Source organism: Delphinapterus leucas, chromosome 1 (assembly GCF_059928025.1).
Source record: "Delphinapterus leucas isolate spDelLeu-1000000601 "Yukka" chromosome 1, BTC_Dleu_Yukka2, whole genome shotgun sequence".
Taxonomy (NCBI): Eukaryota; Metazoa; Chordata; class Mammalia; order Artiodactyla; family Monodontidae; genus Delphinapterus; species Delphinapterus leucas.
In genome coordinates this window covers 90,513,178-90,535,472 of record NC_143129.1, presented here as the reverse complement: position 1 = coordinate 90,535,472, position 22,295 = coordinate 90,513,178, and the positions used below count along the sequence as shown (strand labels likewise).

The 22,295-nt window shown below is 37.3% G+C and overlaps 1 protein-coding gene across 5 annotated transcripts in view; it reads right to left on the bottom strand.

Moving 5' to 3' along the window:
* PTPN22 (protein tyrosine phosphatase non-receptor type 22) overlaps nt 1-21,794 on the bottom strand; it is a 50,943-nt gene extending 29,149 nt beyond the window's left edge. The window contains exons 1-12 of one of the 5 annotated variants that reach the window (XM_022584027.2): nt 21,602-21,702; nt 17,875-17,987; nt 8,575-8,683; nt 8,233-8,309; nt 8,009-8,104; nt 7,541-7,579; nt 6,327-6,398; nt 6,151-6,210; nt 5,402-5,544; nt 4,837-4,903; nt 4,036-4,113; nt 1,402-1,488 (exon numbers count right to left, since the gene is read on the bottom strand). In XM_022584027.2, the coding sequence (XP_022439735.1) occupies nt 1,402-1,488; nt 4,036-4,113; nt 4,837-4,903; nt 5,402-5,544; nt 6,151-6,210; nt 6,327-6,398; nt 7,541-7,579; nt 8,009-8,104; nt 8,233-8,283 (693 nt within the window). In that variant the 5' untranslated portion in view covers nt 8,284-8,309; nt 8,575-8,683; nt 17,875-17,987; nt 21,602-21,702. Of the gene's footprint in view, nt 1-1,401; nt 1,489-4,035; nt 4,114-4,836; nt 4,904-5,401; nt 5,545-6,150; nt 6,211-6,326; nt 6,399-7,075; nt 7,266-7,540; nt 7,580-8,008; nt 8,105-8,232; nt 8,310-8,574; nt 8,684-17,874; nt 17,988-21,601 lie in introns of those variants that run through there. The other 4 variants (XM_022584028.2, XM_022584026.2, XM_022584025.2 and 1 more) reach the window with 4 other exon arrangements.
* Nucleotides 21,795-22,295: the final 501 nt, after the last annotated feature.

The following is a 22,295-nucleotide window of genomic DNA, read 5'->3' as shown; positions in this document are numbered from 1 at the left end:
TCCAAACAACTCAACTGCCTGGAGCCATGGCACTACTACTGGGCTAAATCTGAGTACTGACATTTCCTGGAACCTAAATAAAATATTAACCCATGTACTCCAGCAGCACATTAAGAGAGTATTCTTTGTTCAGGAAGGTTTTATTCTAAGAGCAAGGATGGCTTGATATTAACAAATCCAAGGATATGACTGTCTCAATATGTCAAAGGAGAAAATCCATGTGATCATTCTATAAATGCAAAGATATGCAGTTGACAGAACTCAACATTCTTTCCAAAAAAAATTCTTAATAAAATAGAAGTCAATGAATACTTTCTTAGACAATTAAAAAATATATCTCCAATCAAATCAGCATCACACTTAGTAGTGAAACATGAGAATCTCTCCCATTAAAATTAGGTCATGCATATCACCTCTATTATTTAAACTTGTTCTGGGAGTACTAGCCAATGAAGCAGGCATGAACAGGATATAAGTAACAATGTCTGGCAACTATATTCTTGTTTCCATCTCCTTCCCCTACATTGTTTCTCCGGAGTTGACATTAACTATAGGATTGCTTAGTTCATTCCCTAACCTCAACAGTTTTTTGGCTTTCTTTCACTCCCTGTGCTTCATCATTCAAGTAATAGGAGTTGTGATATTAGGGTTATGTCTTATATACTTTGTATTCCTAATGTTGTGGAAACAGTAGGCTCTCAGTGAATATTTTCAGATTCATAATACAAAAATGAGATATTAAAAATTAAATTAATTTGTATATGTTACGTACACCCTGGAAGGTAAACCAATAATTTTGTCTTATTAAGGTTTGCTCAGAATCTAATACTTTGTGATTATACAGTAAATATTTGACATCAATTTTTGTGATGACATGATAACATATCTAGAATGCTCAATATTTTTAAATTAGAATTTGGTCAAATCATAATTGTTTTTATACCTAACATTTTCAGCTAAGAATCCTTTAGCTATTCTAAAATATTCTCAAAATTTGATGACACATATGCAATCAAAATGAGGCTAGAGTAACCTGAAAAATCACATCTGTACTCAACTATAATTTCACTTTGTAATTGTCACTCTCACTTCTAAATTGCCACACAACTGTTTAAAACATGGAAACAGAATATATGCTTACCCTTTAACCCACTCCTATTGTTTCTAAATTTAGCTGAAAATGGTATGCAATAGGTTAACCAAGAGATTAATTTTCTAAGTTAAAGTACTTCAATTAAATTGTCCTCCACAGGAGATTTATAGTGCAGCCCCATGCACACCTGACACTCCAATTTAGTTGTGATGATAAAGTATAAGTTGTCCTGCAACTAATCTGAAATCCCTTGACCAAAATCAAACATGAAAAAAACTGTTTTGCAAAATATCAAATTTAAAATATACCTCTGTTCCAGAGTGTTTATCCCTGATAACATCCATCTGTCTCTTAAATAGTTCTAATACAGCATTGTAGACCAGTTCATACTGTTCCTGAAGAGCATTGCAAACCAGAACAAACAAACAAAAAAATTCATGAACTAACCAGATTTCAGGAATATAAACACCAATCAAATCATAGTATAGCAGATCTGAAACATTAGTTTAATTACAGTGCCTTATGTCTGTGTAGCCCATGTCAGATTTCAAAGCATTTTTAGGCTGCTAGAAACAGCTAACTATTTTATCCACCTCTAGCTAATATACAATGACCTTGCAGCATGCTTTTTATGCTCTAACCCCACTTTCTTACTTATCTCTCCTTCCACCCATAATCTCTCTAATCCTGTTTTCCTTGCTCACTTTAAAATCTTTATTTCAGGAACTTCCTTGGTGGTCCAGTAGTTAAGACTCTGTGCTTCCATTGCAAGGGGAACGGGTTTGATGCCTGGCTGGGGAACTGAGACCCCACATGCCATGGAGCCAAAAAAAAATTGTTTTTTATTCCATCCTGGATGCATTTTTTTTTTTTTGTAATTCACCTGTTGCAGGAAAAGGTAGATAGACGTGGTTGATGGCTAAATAGATAGCTTCAAGATGTATTATTTAACATGGCTCACGATCGATCTATAAAGTAGCTAGGTTGTTATCCCTGTTTACAATTTGTCCGAGATCATTCAGAAGTAATTTCCATGTCTTCGGTTAGAACCTCAATCTTTTGACTCTTACTTTAGTGCACTTATATCAAGCTGCTGAAATTCTGTCTTAGCAAAGATACCAAAAAAAAGTAGACCCCTAAATAGAGTTTGGAAATTTGTGGTTATAAAGGGATTTCACTGTAGAGAAATGAGACCTCTACAAGGTTCATGGGTTTTTACCACTCTGTTTTTGCCTCTGTACCTGCTTGAGCACTTGATTTTGGATCTACTTTTCATCTGAATGGGCCTATTCAGGGTCTTCTATGACACTTCACACAATCTTATACAAACAAAATATAATTTTTTCCAAAAATAATCGTAGCAGGAGAACAATGCAGAGTCTATATCACCCAACACAGCCATTGGTACACTCTTCAATTTTTTTAAGACGAGAGAAAAATCAGACAGGAAGCACTCATCTGGTTACAGTGTTATCTATCTCCTGGCTAGAGCAGTGTCATAAAAAGCAGCTATAGCTGGTGGATTTGTTCAAATAGTTGTTGATAATGCCAAAATGTGAAGGCTAACTTAAAATTGTTTCAGCTGTCTTCCAACTCTTAAAAGTAGGTCTGAAATGGACTTTTTCTGAAATGGAGTATGGCTTTATTTATTGATTCAGTATTATAATTTAATGTTATACAACTAGGTTGCATACTTCCTGGAATCTTTATACATCTACATGGATCGGCCTTCTTTTAAGTCTGACAGCACTAAACCAGCCAATACTTTCATTTCACATAAACTTTCCCCCCTACACGTTGAATACAGAAAACACCTACAGGCAACAGATGAAAAAGAATTCTTTTTTTCCACTAACTATTAGTGGAAAACCTGTGTGGGCCAAACAGAAGCTTTATATTATAATAGCTCATAATTTTTCCCCTCAATTTACAACTTCTAGATGAAAATATCTGAACTGCCATTGTCAATTGTTTTACTTCTAAACTTATGTGCAAGTTCATTTGTAAGTGCTTTAAACACTTTAATTTCTTGCTGTTTAAGCAATACGAAGTAGTTCTAACAAATTATGCAAAAATGCCTCTTACCTAATAAATACCTATAAATGTTTGATGAAAGAATGAATGGGTGAATGTTAAACTCTATCTTAAAGATGGAGACCATTTAGAAATATAGGTAAAATTATTGGTGTAGAAATATGGGTGGAATTAATACTGTAGAAAGTGAGAGATTTGGGCTGGGAATGTTTTACCTAGGAGGTAGAACGTGAGCGGGAGAGGAGAGAACAGGGGAAAAGCATTTCCAGTGGAATAAAAGTGTGAGCAATCTGGGGTAGGTTAAAATACTGTGATACATATATATAATCACATATATAGTATGATTGTAATTATGGTTTTTCTGGTAATATTTTTTAATATACAAAGAATAAAGATCAGGGGAAACTATAGAAAAATAGTAACAGTGACTCCCTCTAGGCAACAGGATTATGGATGATTTTTTAAATTTTTTATCATTTTCTAAAATGAGCATATAGACTTCATTCTGCAGATTCTGTTACCACCTTCTGAAGAAGAAATTACAGATCTCTGATTTTCTATGGTTTCAGAAATGAAGTACCACTACAAAATTTCAAGTTAACCTGACCCAGCTATTTCTTTCTAATAAGTCAAACAGCTTGTTGAATTTTTTCAACATCCTTTGTAAGAAATATTATATTGTTTTCTTAATATTTTCTGAACAGGCTATAAAATATAAGGAATGAAAGGAATTTCGTCCAGAGCAAGGGATACAGGAAAAATATTGGGATATTCAGAGTTAGAGGAAATGGAAATGGACTAAAACCCTTGATAGTAAAGTAGTCAGCTGTTTTTGGATGCCTTATTATTATTAAACAGAGAGACGAAACCAGACTCAGACATGTTATATTATTCACCACAGTCCATACCTGAGTTTGAACTAATGAAGGCCTCTGTGTTCGCATTTCCTGGATCAAACTAAAAACACTGAAGTTCTCAGGAATTATCTACCAAATAAAAGGAAAAAATATCTTACTCCTTTATTGCTATCTAGAAAAAGGAATGCATTTTTTAAACTAATGGGGTTTCTCATCACTTGCACCATGATTTAGAGCCTACAAAATACTGAAGAAACTCTTCAAAATGATTTCACATGAGGTGATCAAATGTCTGAAGTTAAAAATATGAGGGAGAAATCTCAGTAGGTAAGTATGAGAGTTTAATGAACTAAAAGAAGTTTGCAAATAGGTCTAAAGCCCATATTTTAAACTTCTCATTTCTTGTTAGACTTAAAAAAAAAATTTACAGGTTGGAACACAAAACTTGCAGTAAATTGAGTTCATCTGCTAAAGGAGCGTGTCTAAAGGAAGGGTAACTGTGATTCAGGGCTGTAGTTCTCAAAACTACTTCTCTCCAGAAGCACCTGAAGAACTTGCTGGGCCATCCCTGCCCGCCCCCCACAAGAGTTTTTGCTCAGTTCATCCGAGGTGGGGCCCCAAATTTTGCATTTCTAACAAGTTCTCGGGTGATACTGAAGCTTCTTGTCTGGGGACCACATTTTGAGACCACCAACTTAGGAACTAAATTAATCGTCTGACAAAGCAAATCTACAAGTGAATATTCTAGAAAAGATGAATGGTGGAGATAGATGTTTTGAAGAACCGAACAATTTCTAAGTCTAAAAGTAGCAAGGTTAAGAAAATGGCAAGTGCCTGTTGAGAGAAACTCACCCCATCTTTTAGTAACATCCACGTATAATCAATAGCACAGATAACACCAGTCCTTCCACAACCAGCACTGAAATGAAAGATCACAGTAGCATGTATATTTGCAGAGAGTGGATCTTTGACAGTAGCTGGAAAATTTCACTGGCAAATTTGAGGAAGAAGAAATCTAGAGCCCATGAAACTTTCTAAACCCTACCATTTCTCAGAACATACTTCAATTGCCACATGCTACACCGAGCCTCAGGACAGATCCTAGGCAACTTCTCACAGCAAAAAGTCTCTAGAGCTGTGCTGTTCACAAGTAATTTATCAGAAAAGATATTAATTTAATGCTCAGGTTGAATTTATTATAGTTTCTGCTATTGATTTTTCTCTTTCAATCATTCTAATTTTAAGCTTCATTCCTTTCTGACTGACTGGAAGAAGTGAGCCTAGAATTAGGAGCCTACATCTTATGCAGACTTTAAATTCCAACAAAGTCAGTCTTCCTTCAGTTAAAGCAGGAGTCTTGGCCAGACAGTGACATTTGGTTTATTCTGGGTAGAAGGTTCATCCAACAGCATCATACCTGCAGTGAATGCATATGGGAACACTGTTATCCTCTTGGTAACAACGTACATCCCAGATGAGCTCAAGAATAGGGTCTATAGATGAAGGCACATCGTGGTCTGGCCAGTTCTTGTAATGGAACTGGTAGATGGTTCGAGTTTCCTATAAAAATAGCCAGAATAAAAGGAGAGTTCAAGATAAGGGCTTCACTTCATTCTATCACAAGATTACTCTGACCTACAAAGTAGCATCTATCTATATATTTTTTGCAGTTTATGGAGATTTCTTCCCTATAGGCCTCTGGGACCATATGCCCACTAAGAACAATTACAAGTAATTTCAGGTCACTTACTATTGGCCTGTCTCTATCTGCCCCACTCACAAGAGAATGCAGATATGAAAATGGTCCAAACCAGAACTGCCCAACTGGTGTGCTTCAAATGGGTCACAGGTGCATTGATGTACTAATCCCTTTGCCTTAGAGAAACCAAGCAGCTTGAGCTCTCAAGTTGGTTCCCAGTCTCTACACACTATACACAGCCTCTATTCATCCTAGATATATTGTCATTTCATATTGTGCCATTGGTGTGGAGTAGGTTGGGGAACACAGATTACACCAAAGTTCTCTTTTGGTTATGATGATTTATCCAGAACATCAAAGGCCTTACCACTTCCTATTATCTTATGCCCAGACTGCATCACATACATATATATTTACTTGCCTGATCTCTGTAGGCTTTGAGGTTACCTCTGGTGTTCTGTACTTACACAATTGAACTTGACTTGTAGAGTCCTGATTGTATAATCAGATTTTTTATTTTCAGCTTCCTAAGAAGTAAATTAAAGTATTAGTTATTTCAAAGACTAATATTCAAAGACTACTCTCTATAAAGTAGGTCCTGAAGCATTTGCTCAGCCATAATGGAAATAGACATCATACTTACACAGGATATGGAGAAAGGGCCAAGTTGCAGTTGCATTTCTCCTGGCTCAGCCCAGTAGCGCTCACATTTTTTCTGTTGCACAAAGCAGAATGTAGTGATTTCCCTCCATATATGCTAGTCTTTTCTGGGTAAGAAAACCCCCTCCCTCATTGAGAAGCAAATTCAGCTGTATCCTTCTCCTTAGGTTAGGAATTTCTAACCCCCTTGGGCTTCAACCCATGTCTGGATTCTCCAAAGATGGGAAAACAAACACTAAAGGATATACAAATTGCAGACTTCCTGGAAGTCTGACAAAGTAGAAATAGGGATCTGACATTTTCAGTGTTTCAAAAGGATTAAAACAAAGCCTCACAAGCTTACTGAAACCCCAAGTTCCCTTGGTTTTAACTGGAATTGTATCAACTCAGAATGGCAACAGTAGGTTTGAAGAGCATTGTTCAACAGAAATATAATACGAGCTACATATGTAATTAAAATTTTTCTAAGAGCCACATTCAAAAATGTAAAAAGGTGGAATTAATTTTAATAATATATCTTACTTAGCCAAATACATTAAAAATTTTTTCAACATGTACTCAATATAAAACTCAAATATCAATATAGATATTTGACATTTTTAAACGGTCATCAATATCTAGTATGTATTTTATATTTACAGCACATTTCAATTAATATGCTAAACTTTAACTGGAAATATTTAATTTCCATTTAGATTTCATAATATTTATGTTTGAAAAAGATTCACATACCCAAGTTGTTCCAAACAAGGTTTTCCAATAACTGAATTGAATATCAGTCTTTAAATTTAAATTAATTAAAATAAAATAATTGAGTTCCTCAGTCACACCAGCCATATTTCAAGTGTTCACTAGCCACACGTGGCTAGTAAAGGCCATTCTGGGCAGCACAAAAGAAGCTCTGACTGGCAGTTTAAAATATCTGATTAAAAACAACAGGAAAATGAATTGTTACTTTAAAAAGTATACCTTATTTTTATTTTAAAACACAGAGTCTACTGGGAAAATGGGCGAAAGAGGTTCTCAGAGGTTTAATAAAAAAAGCCTTGAGAGTCATTTGGCATTCCCAAACTGAAAACTAGGAACATGAGCATAAATGTTTACCAAGTCACTTAAGTTAAGGAAAGTTCTGCTACCAAGTCTCCCCCTTCTTTTTCTTCTTTCCTTTACCTTTAGGTTTACTAGAAAGCAACTCACCTTCCCCATTTCAAACTCCATGCATGCCATAACAATGATCTGGGGGGATGAAATACATGGAAACTTAAACACTGATACAGTTTAAAAAAGCAGCTAATACATGGGTCCCAGAGTCAAAAAATGTTATTTATTCTTTTATTGTTTTATAACCAAAAAAGAAATCCTAATAGATTATAAAATGTTGCTCCTACCCTTCCTTCTCTCTGTCCTCACTTCCCTTTTCTCTATTCAAATCAGTAAATTCTTGTTAACAAATAAGACTGTCAAGTTGAGAACTTTTATTTTCTTGAACAATAGTGACATTGTGATTTTGACTAAAAGGTGACTGAACACCAAAATTCTAGTGACTGACCCCAAAAAGCACTGATTTTAATGCACATAGGAAACTTCAGTCACATATCCTGACACCCTGTCCCCTTCATCCCTAAAAACTAGAGAATATAGTAACAAAAGTAACTCTGCACTAACCAGGACGCTGTATTCCCAAATCATCCGCCAGAAGTCCAGGACAGTTGTAGGCAAGGGTCCCTGGGTGGCAATATAAGCCTTGGGTCCCAAAACTCCCTAAAGGGGAACAGAAATTACATGGGGTGACTACAAATAATATACTCTCCTTCTTGTCCAGTATCCCTCCCTTCCCCCTCTACCCCATTTTTTTAGGTACCTAGAGAAATATGGAATATTGGATGTACCTTAATGAAGTTGGCATTGATGTAGCTGGAATCCTCATCAGAGGTTATCATGGACAGCTCTACTCGACTGTGGTCATCTATAAAATAAAAGAAAGACAGACTAATTAAGAGGGTTTGGTTAAAGGGCTTTCTGTAAGTCAGGAAGTAGCACTGTGAATAGTGGATGCTCATTAGTGTTTGAAGACTGAATGAATGAACGAATGTTCTTTTGTAGTCATATACAGTACAACTAATTTGTCAAAGCCATGGTCTAGGATTAGGAGCAGCAACCAATGGGTAAAAAGAGATAAGATGATTGAATTTGAGAGAAGGTACAAGTTTAAAGGGAGAAATGAAACTTACAGGGCAAGATATCCTTATATCTGTTTTTCTTGATATTCTTGGGCCTCTCAGCCTCAGTTGTGGGATAGGTTTTATCTGCCTTATACTTGGTGGATAGTTTTTTCAGCGTCTGTAATAAAATTACAGTAATTAAATCAAATCATCCTAGAGAAAAGAGGTAAGAAGCTATCTCCAGAGAGCTTTCCTTCTCCACTGTCCAAACATTCCACTTCAGCTGTTTTAGTATCCTCTAGGGCTGGTTGCATTCAGAACAGAGCCTCAGAGCATAAGGACAACAGAGTTTAGTGACATTTGGAGAAGTGAAAAGGTCATACTTAATGCAGCTGAGTTGCAAATAGCTAAAACTTAGAGGTAAAACCAGTGAATATTTTAAAAATAACATCTTCTGAACACACCCTGTGTTCCACCCCAAGAGTCAGATATTAAAAGTTTGACTTACTTTCTTTACAGCTATTACAGGACTACACTGAGGTAGTCTAGAACCTGAGGTGGGGCTTAACCTGTACCGTGATCTGCACCCCATGACTTAGTCAATGGCAGTCACTGGAGGTGGGTGGGCATCTGCATTGTTAACCAGCTCTGTGGTTTATTCTGATGTATATTTTTGAGTTGGATAAACTAGGGTTTGAATTCTGACTCCCACAGTTAATGGCTGAATGAAGCTGGGCAAGTTATTTAATCTTTCTGTGTCTCAGTTGCTTTGTAAGTAAAATGGGGGGATAGTTACCTTAGAGTTGTGGGTGAATTAAGTGAGTTATCGTATGTGAAGCACTGGTACAGAGTACATGTTTAATAAAGAAAAGGTATTGTTACTATATAAAACAATAAATAAATAAAATTATTCTCACTTGCCAACATTATAGTATAGAGCAAAATTTCAGGTCAGAGTAAATGATAGTTCCTCTTTAGGTCCTTCTGATAAATCAACCTTGTCCTAGATTTCAACTCCCTTATCATTCGAAGAAACTGCATTTAGTAGATCTGACCTTTATCGACCCTTACTCAATTTGAGAAAGATAAGGGAAAAACATCTCTGATAGCTAATAAATATTTATTGAACTGAACTACGGAAAATAATTTTCATTATCTGCCCACTATTTAATAGTGACTTGGTCACATGAAGATCATTAATTACTTCCTATTGGTCAGATGCCTCAGCATCTTCTCAGTCTTCATTCTCTTTAACTTAACTTCCTTCTTGAAATTCCCTCCTCCCTTTGCCCTTATTAGTCTACATTATTTTGGTTCTCCTCTTTCTTCTCTGACTTCTCTTTCCCTCTTCTCATTCTTTCTTACTGCCTGTATGTCTGCTTCTATCTTCTAATTGTGAATTATCCAAGGTTCCAAAGTTAAGTCCTCAACTCTCTGCTCTTCTCACTAAATACATTTGCTCAGAGATATCATCTCTTATAGAAGACATACCAGTTTTTTAAAATTTATTTAACTAATTCAAATTGAATTATAATTCCAACTCCTATCGGATAACTCTCAAATTTCTTCATTAAGATTTGACTATTAAGTGCCATTCCTGAATTTCCAACCATACCCTAGACATTTCCACCTGGGTGTCTTACTTCAGCCTCAAACTCAGCACATCTAAAACGAAAATTATCACCGTCCCTACAGTTAATGCCAATGGCACTATCTTTACCCCAGGCAACCATACTCTAGAAACTGAGAGTTACTTTAGGTTCCCCACTTCCCACAATTCCCACCTCTAACTCGGTCAGCAAGTGTAACTGATTCTTCCCATGCAATATTTTGCATCAACTTTCCTTCCTATGCCCCTACAGATACTTCAATTCAGGCCCTTTCCCTTAAAGCTTGAACTGTTACAGTTGCTTCTTAACTCATCTTCATACTTTTCTCTTTCCCTGTTCAAATCCATTAGGCATAATTATGCTAACTTAATCTTACTAAAGTATTGCTTTTCTTATCTCTCTCATGCTAAAAACTACTTCAGTGAATCCCCCTTGCTACCAGGAAAAAGTCAAAACTCCTTAGTCAGGTACTTAAGATTCTCCCCAGTTGGACCCAAGCTAATTTCCCCATATTTGCTACTGTCCCACAATTATGAGCCTTCCAAAGATTGATTTCTAAGTTCTTTCAAGATTGTACAAACTGATGTCACTGACAATTATATGTAACATCGCTTCTTTAAAACTATGGGTCCCTTTTCCTTTCTCATAAATATATACCTGGTACTGTTTTTGCTTTTCTCACCCATAATTATGATCTATTTTGTTCCACAGGGTAAACTAATAGAGAGAAATAAGGAAATAGAAAAAGAACTTTTCTCATGTGACTGGCAACAAGAAAAACTTAAAAAGAAGGGAATTGTTGATTATTTTACTTAGTTGTTTATATTTCATATAGAGTTTTCACATAATTAGGATGTGTGTCTATCTGTAGGAGTTTACTTAAGGACACTCATAACTAAGTCATAAAAAAAAATGGGTGAGGAAGGGAGAGCCTAAAATAAAGGAATGATGACACAGAGAGACAGAGAGATAAAAGAGGTAGTTGGGAATAGAAATTTGTTCCAACAAATCATCTAAACTCATCATTAGATTTCAAAATTAGCTCAGGATAACCTGATAACTGAGTCTGCAAGGAGAGAAAAAAAGTTGAGGTCATGAAAGATTTGTTAGCTGGGAGTCCAAAATACAAAGAATTATCAAATATCTAGAATCTAATTAAAGTGATACTTTCCAAATAATAAATAGATCATTAATTATTATAACAATTCAAAGTATAGGAGTGTAAGCTTTTTCCAACTAAGGATGACAAATGGAACAGACAGCCACTGCCTGTTTATCTGCTGGACCACAAATGCCAGCATGTATTGTTCTAATGACCATTTTTTTTCTGTTTCTAGAGTTAGATCAGACACAGGCAACCTATTTAAAAACAGGTATACAGTTAGTTCTTAAATCCTAATTTCTTACCATGGTTTGAATTCTTGTGGATTTTCAGAATTGGATTTAGGAGGAGAGATGCTGAAATGATCATTATACAGCATATTTTTATGCCAAGATGGATGTAAGTGGACTAGTTTGGAAATTTAAGGATGTGGCACAAATACATGAAAGAATATAAAATATTTCCAGTTCGTATCAATTTCCAAGTTATACCAATTTCTCAGCTCTCTCTGCTCTTGTGCACCTTCAGAATGATAATTTTCAGGTTGCCGTTGATTCCAGGGTGGCTAAAAAGATGCCAACTCCCAGAGCAGTTCATTCTAAAAATTTCCAGAACAGAGTATACTCCCTGTTACACTGTTTTTATCTGTTTTACTTTGCTTGCTTGCGGAATGCTTTCCAGGGAGAATGTCATAGGCAAAGCTCTTTTTGAAAGATATGCCTAAATTAATTGGGTAAAATTTCACAGATAAAAGTTGTGTGTGTGTGTGTGTGTGTGTGTGTGTGTGTTTAACCTATGTTTGTTTAGCTGTCTTCACTGCCACCTTCAACAATGGGAGAGAATGGCTTTTTATTTCCTACTCTGTTCCTTCTTCCAGAGTTATCTGGCTGGATGTTAAATGGGGACATTCTTTTAGCAGAACATCACATAGAAAATGCCTGTAGAATTGTTAATTTGGAAAGCGTGAAAGATTTTTTTTTTTCAGATGTCTTACCTAGAGGTCAAACCACTGTGAAGATCTTTTTCTCATTCCCCTTCTCTCCCTGCTAGACGCCCCAGGCTCCAACACCCCAACAGAGAAAAAATCAGAGCCAACTTAGGACAGAGAACAGATAAACCTCACCAGAAAAAAGAGAAACTCTGAGGGTAGGAAGCAAAAGGGTATAGAAGAGAAAGTAGGGCTATGGGGGGTGGGCTGGGATTGGGGGAAAAAGGATAGGTTAAAGGGAGAAAGTATTTCTCTACCAACCACCAAGTGGGTGTGAGTTCCCTAGAGGCAGCACCAACAAGAACAATTGGGGAATAAGGAAAAGTTGCTGAGGGAATAAAGAAAAGGGGCCTCCGGAGCCCCTGATAAGTTGGAATGTATGAGAAACCAGATTCTGTTCATGCTTGATAAGCTAACAGTAAGCTGATTTGGTTTGTGGGCTATGCTACCCCTTTCCTTTCAAGACAGGAAAACAGAACCGAGGTCCTGGCCATGAATCTCTAGGAATCAGGACTGAACCTATTGCATGTTCATCTTATTGACTAGAAAAGTAATTATTAGTAAATGAACTAAGATCACTCCCAAAAGAGAACAGAAAGGAAAAAGGAAGCACAATACCACAATACCTTTGCCTTGGAGGACTACACTATTGTATAGAAAACAGCATAAGTTACATTTGGGTGTGGGAAAAATCAGTCTTGGCCCTCCTGTGCCAGGCGGAAGAGGGGACTCAAAGCTGGGCTGTCTCCAGAGTTTCTCAGGATAGTTCCTCAATGCCTTACAACTACAGGTCAGTACTATCTATTCCAAGCTTCCAACGGGATAGAGAAAGCATGAATGCTAAGAAACGGAATTAGGAGCTCAGGCCTCTCCATCCAGTAAACAAGGGTACCACTAGTAGGAATGCGGGACGAGACTGAACTGGCCCTGAGTGTGCATACAATCATCTCCAGCTAGACAGGCAAACTTATGGGGATTGCGCGGCCATCCAATAGTCAGGTAAGTGAGCAGGTGGGTAGCAATAGCTAAACTGGGGTGAGTAAACCAAGAGGTTCAGCTTTAGATAAATACAATGTGAGGATATGGCAAGACATGTATTTAAAATGTATTTTAAATGTCCTGTGAATAACTGAAAATGTGGGCCTGGGTGGTCCCTAGTGAAAGACTGGAGATGCAGTTGGGAGAAATTAGCTTTAGAGGTAATGTGGTATATTTATTCCAGTGGAAGCAGCAAAAAACTACACATTAATGGGCACAAAAGTCAGGAAATGCTGATAAGTATGTTCAAGTGATAGGCTGATTCACATAAATGAGTCATTTCGATTCAACAGATGTTTGGGCACTTGCTAGGCAGGAGGTACTGTGTTCGTGACTGCTTGGCTAGTGTTGTTACCATAAATAAATATAGAACTAGGATGTATCTAGATCTTCTCTATAGAACTAAGATGTATCCAGGTCTTCTCTGGTCTGTCTATGATAAGTCTCCAGAAGTTGCTATAATACCAATCTGACTTCTAGTGCATTATAAACCGTCATTAGTACTTGACCTTCACAACTGGATATCTTCTTTCTATTAGGGTTCATTGAATCCTTCAAATTTAATAAATATGCCTTTGTATTTAATTAATACAATATTTAACTTTTCTACAAAAGCACCTCATCTCCAAGAAACATAAAATTCCTTTTTTTTTGGCTTTTTATTATTTAAATGGATTCCAACAACACTGAAGGAAAAATTTTGATATAGATTTTTAAGTTAAAAAGTAATGCATATTTTTTAATAATGTATATTAATTAGAGAAATTTTAGAATATGGAGAACCCAGAAAAGATGATTAAAAATCACCTATAGCCCCACTACTCAGTTAATCATTCTTAATATTTCAAAATATTACATTCCAACTTTTATCTATACATGTGTAATGAAGATGGAATCACACAGCATATAGGGTTTTGTAACTTGCTCTCTTTACATATCAATTTGTATTATTCTACATAATTTTTAATGGTGGCAGAGTATTCTATTGTATGAGATGCAACATGAGTTACTTAACCCACTCCTTTATACTATTGGACATTTAAGTTGCTTCCAATCTTCCTAAACAATAATTATGAACAATATTACAATAGGTGGCCAAAATCTATATAAATATCTTTCATTATTTCCTTCAGATGAATTTTTTGGAGTGATCAAAGAACTTTCTCATTTTAAAGACTTTTGATACATATTACTAAATACATATCAGAACCCATATACAAATTTTGCCTCCAGAAAGTTATACCAGCAATGTAGGAGACTGCATATTTCTGAATGCTGGTCAACATTAGGATTATAATGTTTTAAGTATAGGTGCCTTTGATAAGTAAAGTGTTATTAGTGATATTTTTGTTATTTGTATTTCCCTTTGTGGTTTCTTCACTCCAAAACATTTTTTAGAAGAAAGAAAATACACCATACTCAAATTACTCTACCTACATGAAGCTGTGTTCATATCTCTGTATTCATATCCAGCCTTTGAACAAATACATATAGACATCCAGTGAGCTCATATATGCATATTTAGCACACTTGTCATTAGCTAAGCTCTCACTTTTTCTACACAATTCATACTTTTACACATGCTTTCTAAATCAAGATGCCTCAACTACCTTCAATGTAGAAAAGAAAAAAAAGCATCTAAGGAGTTTTAAACATAAAGACATGCAGCAAATTGACCAGCATAAAAACACATAACCAAGCCTTAACCCACATTTAATACAGTGGCTAAAATGTACATGACATAAAACCACAATCGGTTGCAGTAGTTGACCAAAGTGAATACCTATTCCTCTGTAAATTATCGTCAATCGGATAAAAAAAATACACTAATGGAAGAGGATGGTCCTCATTAAGCTTAGAAGAAGGAAAGTAAAGTCCCTAGCGTTGTCCAGAAAAGAGTGGTGGCCACCAGCCTGAGGGTTCAAACAGGGAGATGAAGACTTCATACCATCACAGTTGAGGCCATTAAAATCACTATGCTCTTCAAGCAACTTTCTGATTATCATTGGCTTCTCATGTAAGTTTCTCTCCAAATTTAGAGAATATGCTGGCCAGCCAATGCAAACTTCTACTCTGTTTGATAGTGATTTTTCTCTGCCCCAAATTAATAAATTGGTATTCTTGTTTCTGGTGAATTTCTTTTTGTTTTGTTGTTGGTGGTGGTGGTGGTTTTTTGTTTGTTTTTTTTTTTTTTTTTTGTGGTACCCGGGCCTCTAACTGCTGTGGTTCCTCCCGTTGCGGAGCACAGACTCCGGATGCACAGGCCCAGCGGCCATGGCTCACGGGCCCAGTCGCTCCGCGGCATGTGGGATCTTCCCGGACCGGGGCACGAACCCGTGTCCCCTGCATCGGCAGGTGGACTCTCAACCACTGTGCCACCAGGGAAGCCCTCTGGTGAATTTCTTATGTGTTTGCCTGATCCTGATCACTCTCAGCATACTGACAAAATTGAATTTTTAGATCAGCAAAGCTAAAGTCGAGACGCGGGACTATGGTGATCCAAAATAATTAATGCCACCCTAAGCGACTGCTTGGCCTCTCTCCATGCGCTCTGTGATCACAACAGTAATTGCATATATTGAACCTTGACAGAATTCATAAAAATAATTAGAAAGAATTAAGACCCAGCTACAGGCAACCAAATGAATTTTAGAAACACAATGTAGAGTGAAAGAAGGAAGATATTAAAAATGTATATATAACATGATTTTATTTACATAGAATTCAAAAACACGTAAAATTAATCTCTTTTGCTTTGTGATATATATGCCTTGAAGCTATGCTGAAAAACAAAGAAAAAAGTAATCTCATGATAGTGTTTACCTCTAGTCAGGTGGGAGTTGGGGGAAGTTGTGATCTGGAAGGACACCCAAGGGATATCTGGGGTGTGGGCAATGTTCTACTTCTTGATCTGAGTGATGCTTATATAGATGCCTGCTTTATTACTAATTGTTAAATTTTATGTTTGCGTTTAAAGCACTTTTCTGTGTATATGTTATATTCTATGATTTTTTTAAGTTTAAGAGGTTAAGACCAATGGATAAATTGGAAGCAATAGAGCAGGTTGGCGGGAGGGGACCAAGAGCACAAGCTCAAAAGTTAAACAGCTTTATTTCGAATCTGAGTTCTACCACTTATGAAATCCATGACCTTAGGTAAGTTGTTTAATTTCTCTGACCCTCAGTGTCTACTACACAGCAAATACTATGCTGGATGCTGAGGATATCAAGATAAGAACTAAATCTGAGCCTTGCCTTTGTGGAGCTACAATCCGATGGGAAAGCAGACATTAATCAAATAATCAGACAAATAAATGTAAAACTGGAACTGTAATGAGTGCTATGAATACCTTCAATTCAGCTGGGGTGAGGTTGGGGGAAGAAGAAGCTTTTAAAAAATGACACATGGTGCTGAGAACTTACTCGATATATTTAGGGAGGTCAAGGAAGGCTTCTCTGGGAAAGCGGCCAGCAAACCGTTATCTGAGGAATTATGAAGTGTTAACTAGGTGAAGAGGAGTATGGGGGAATATTCAAGGTAGAGGTAACAGCATGTGTGCAAAGTCCTGTGGCAGAGGAAGCATGACAAGGACAAGAAAATGAACATGCTGTAAGAAGCTGGAGAAGCACTCAGCTGCTGGTCCGTGTGGGACTTTGTTAGCCATTCATTATAAAGGGCTCTTTGGGAATTAGATGAGGTTCTGTTCGTGAAGCACTCAAGCACAGAGTCTGGAACATGGTTCCACGATTAGCTATTGTGGAAAGTACATGAACCGAAAGTTCATATGAGGAAATGCAGATTGAAAATAGTCATGGAAAATTTGCAGGCTCAGAAATAAAATAAATCAAATTAACATAACAAAGTACAATTTGACACTAATTAAATTAGAAAAATAAAACATGCTATGATTTTGCTTGATGCAGTTTAAGTATAGTGGCTAAGAGGCTTTGGAATCAAACATACCGGAGTTTCAAATCCTGGTTTTGCCACTTCATGGGTAAAATGAAGATAATGCTTTCCTCCTGGGGTTGTTGTAGTGATTAAGATCATATATGCTAAACCACTTAGATTGCCTAGGATATGATAAGCAGTCAAAAATTTTACCTATTACTATCTTTTTTAGATATTAAATTGAGACTATCAAGGTGGTAAAGAAGACGATAAATTCAGATGTCGCAAGTTTTAAAAACTCTGTTGGAAATATATTTGGCAAAACTTAACCAATTAGATGCTAATACTCTTTGGTCCAGGAATAATAACACTTGTGGGGATCTAGCCCCAGGATATAATCCCAAAGGAAGGGGGAAACCACATGGAAATATTCATCGCAGTTTTATCAATAATCATGAAAAATGAGAAATAACCTCAGTTTCCAAAAATAGAGAAATAATTAACTTATTTGGGCGCCTACTACATGTCAGGCATTTTATATATTCATTCTTTTATCTTCACAGCAATTCTACAAAGTGAATATTATTTGTTACCACTTTTTAGTTACTTTGTTCAAGGTCACATAGCTAATTATAGGCAGAAGGAAAATTTAAACCCAGATTTATATGATTCCAAAGTTGTTACAAGTACAGATGGTAAAGCAAGACTGCTGGAACTGGAAACTCAGTTCCACCACTTACTGGTTATGTGACCCTGAGTGAGTCAGTTAACTTCTCTGTGTCTCATTTTCCTCATCCAGTGCCTTCCTCAATAGATTAAATGAGCTGACATACAAAAGGGTTTAGAACAGTTTCTATAAGAGATATAGAAGTGTTAGCTATTACTTTGATTATTATATTTTCATCAAACTATCCTGCATTAAAAGTCATTAATATCGATTTTAACCAACATGATAGCTTTGTTACAATGCTAAGTGAAAATATGAGGATACAAAATTTTAGCTATGCTTATAATTACAGCAATATAAAAGGCATCCTATCAATATAAATGGACAAAAACTAGAATTTCTACACCCCCCAAAACCGTATTTGTTGGGATGTTGGTACTATGGTGAATTTATTTTATTTTACCTTGCAATAATATTATTTTATTAAAAAAAATAAGGCTTTATTTTTTTTAAGTACTTTAAGAAATTTTCAATAGTGTGGTTGCACTCTGCTATTTCTGCTGTATAGAAACTATGCTAACTAGAGACTTACCCTCATGCTAGGCCCTTTGAGGGACTAAAGTTAGTGGCTTAAGCAAGACATCATTGCATAGGGATTAATTTCACAGGCTCTGATATGACAGATCCAGGTTAAATTTCATGTCTATGGCTGAACAGCTGAGTGAGCTTAGGCCAATTATTTACCCTCTCAGAGCCTCAGTTTCCTTATCTGTAAGTCAGAGATCAGAACTACCTCATAGGGTTTTTTTTTTTGCAGTATGCGGGCCTCTCACTGTTGTGGCCCCTCCCGTTGCGGAGCACAGGCTCTGGACGCACAGGCTCAGTGGCCATGGCTCACGGGCTCAGCCGCTCCGCGGCATGTGGGATCTTCCCAGACTGGGGCACGAACCCGTGTCCCCTGCATCGGCAGGCGGACTCTCAACCACTGTGCCACCAGAGAAGCCCTAGGGTTTTTTTAAAATGAGTAATAAATAAGATAATGAATGTGATGCTTCCTTGACACCCCACCAAGACTATCACAGTTATAATTAAATATTTAATAGAGTAATTGGTTGTTTAATGTCTGTCTCTCTAAGACGTCCTCTAATGTCTTAGAAGATAAGCTCCACCAAAGCATGGAGTATTGCACTGCAGAACCAGCATCTAGCACAATGCTTTGCACATAGTAAGCACTCAATAAATATTTGAATGAATGCATGAAATCCTTATAGGAGTGGTCAGTGGCAGTTTCAACTACAGAAGAATTATTGAGTTTAGTCTTGGCATTGGGAAAAGACCAAAGCAGCATGGTATTGGCTCTAGCTATCATAGTAGGGCTTTGTGCTCTGCACAAAGATACTTGGCCAAGGGGGAAGTGAGGACTGAAATCTAAGCCATGGACTCAGTGGTGGGGCAGGGTGTACAGAATGTCTACCTGTAAGTAGAGATGACTTTTGATAATTCCCACAGAGGCACCACCATTCAGGCCAGCAGTGGCCTTGTGTCAAGAATCAGCCCTCAAACCTCAGAAACATCAAATCCTGGGAGAAGATATTAAGGGCTGAAGGTGGAATGTGGTATATGACCAGGTGGAAAGCCTTCCAGTTTAAGGGTGGTATTCACCTTGTGAATACCAAGCAAGTAGCCTGGCCTCATTCACTGCTCCCCAACTCCCCCAAAGCTACTCTCTCTTGTATTTCAGCTGAACCTTTGGGTGGGGCTGAGGGAAAGACTCTGTTTTTCCACTGGAGGACATGAGTCAGTGAACAGTGAGGTTCCACTTAATCACCACCCAAAAACAAGGTCCTTAGAATTAGGAGCTAGAAAAGCAAGGACGTGATTAATATAAAAGTCAGGATAGTGATCATTCCTCGGCAGGGCAGGACAGGGTGGGTGTGGGGATGAGGACCTGATGGGAAAGGGACATGTAGAGGTCTTCTGGGGCTGACAATGTTCTATCCCTTGACCTGGGTGATGGCTACTTTACAGTTATACTTACATTTTATGTACTTTTCTCAATGCGTATTATAGTTCACAGTTTTAAACAGCTGGAAAAAATACAAACTATAAAAGGTTTTTAAGCAGGGAAAAAATAACCAGACCTGTAGTATTAAAAGATCACTTGGGTGTTAAACAGAAAATTGATTGAAGGTGGGGCAAGGCTAGAGGCAGAGAAAACAGGAGGTGAGGTAGCTGCTATATTTTGGTGAAAGACTATAATGGCTGAGCTAAGAAAAGGTAAAATATTAGGGATGTAGTCTATATTATTTTTAAAAACACAACCAAAATAACAGAGGCTGCCACTGCCCCCTCACCTCACTTTTTACCTCTCTGCATTGGGGGAATTTGGCTCAGGAGATATAGCCCAGGGGAAGGCACATGTCTAAGACACATAGGCCATGCTTTCTACTTTTCCTCCCTCCCTGCTAACTCTACTTAGAAGGACTAAGACTGCCTGGCTAGTGGCAACTAGAGTGCATTTTTCATGACACCACGGCATTATCCAAGTTGAGCTGACACAGGGGTTTCTACCATAATATGCAATCACTCAATCATAACATCTAATCACTCGGGACTTTACAGAGTGTTTTCACATCTACTGTCTGGTACCAGAATGTTAGCTCCATGAGGGCAAAAAGGTTCTTATTTTGTTCACTGCTATATCCTCAGTGCCTAAAACTAAACTCGGTACATAGAAGGTGCTCAATAAATATTACTGAATGAATGACCACATTTAAGGATTATTGATATTTAGTCATCACAATAAGCTTGTGTAGAGAGGTAGGAAATTCATTACGATCCCCATTCCAGAAGTCAGGAAACAGAGACTTGGTGAGATTAAGGAACATGGCAAGTAGTTGATAATTTGGTTGATGACACTGTCATGATTTAATTTCAGATTTTATATTTAAATTCCCTTATTTTTCCCATTTCCTCATAGCTGAAAAGGTAAAGTTTGAAGTTCTTATAACTCTGAAACACCAGCTGGAAGTATTCCCAAATACATGATAGGTACTATCAGACATCCTACGTCATCTGATGTGCTGGGTTATAGGATGAGTGAGTCCTACCCAGCTGCCACTGCATCAGTAAGCACCGTTCCCCCCAGAGGAGATGCAGTGTTCCTCTGGGTAATCAAATCCAGTTGACCCCAGGCTACCCTGTGCTTATGTTTCTTTCCATCCCTCACTTTTCTCTACTCCCCATCCTAGCCATTCCACCCCTCCAAGCAAAAGAAGATTAAGGAAACCCTGTTACTGCAAACACTCATGTTCTCATATTTTTTTCTTCATAAAAAAAAAAAAGAAAAAAGAAATATGGCGCAAAGTAGTTTCGGTGCTCTTCAAGAGTTTTTGTTATCCAAATGGAACCCACGGGAAGCTAAAAGCATAAAAAGCTAATCTTGATCGCTTTCCTCTTGATATTAATTAAAATTAGTCATTTGAAGCCTAAACCACAACTCAGATACCTGGAAACTACAGATATTCAATTAATATTAGATTTATACAACTGGAATTTTGTATATCATCTGTAGGATTCCTAGTCAAACTCTTAAGAACTAGCAAACAAAATATTTAAAACTATATTTTGGAGAGAACATCTAAAATACACAAAAACCACTTAGAGAAGTTAAACTTTTAGGTTACCTTCTTCCCCTGAAAGGTCAGTTTATCCCAAGAGCAAGTTGGTCTAGGAGAGTTGGACCACTGTCATCAAACAGTCTACGTGACTACCCTGAGAATGTCACACATAGGACTTACCAGAAATTCATTGGCAAACTCCTCTTTGTTACTTTTCTTGTTTTGGGCCTCATCCAGGAACTTCTGCAGAATCTCTCTTTGGTCCATGCTGCAGGGCAAGACAGACAGTCTACAAGTGGTTTAAGGGAGGGCATATTAGATGTGTGTCATGGCTGAGACAGCACTGAGAAGCCACTGCTGCCACCTGAGCAGAGCATGTTGAAGGTTGTGGTTTACTGACTTCATCTCAAGCCCTAGAGGAAATTAGTACGTAACCAGACTCTGTGGTCACACAACAAAGCCAGCACCTCACTCCTGGGCCCTAGCGCCTTCCTTGTCAAGAAAGGAACCTGGTTGCAATTCAAGTTTTTAACAAACAAGAGGCTAGCCAGAATGTAATGTGTGTGTGGACTGCTTAGCTCTGAGACTATTCCACTCCATCGCCCTTAAGCAAAGTTCACAATTTTTCTTGCTTCCTAGAGAAAAGGCAGAATTACAGGTCTCATGGATGGTTCTGCCTCTCCCCATATCCCCAATGAGCACAAAGGCCCTGTTGACACCTTCTGTTTCCTCATGTCCCAAATGAACTCTGTAAAAGTTCATTTAGGCCCAGTTTGGAGACACTGTTTGGAGTTAAGACATCTTCTAAAAGGTTTCTTGTCAGTGTGATCGGTGGCAAACTTCTGTTCATCAGAGAAGGCATTTTTATTTAGAA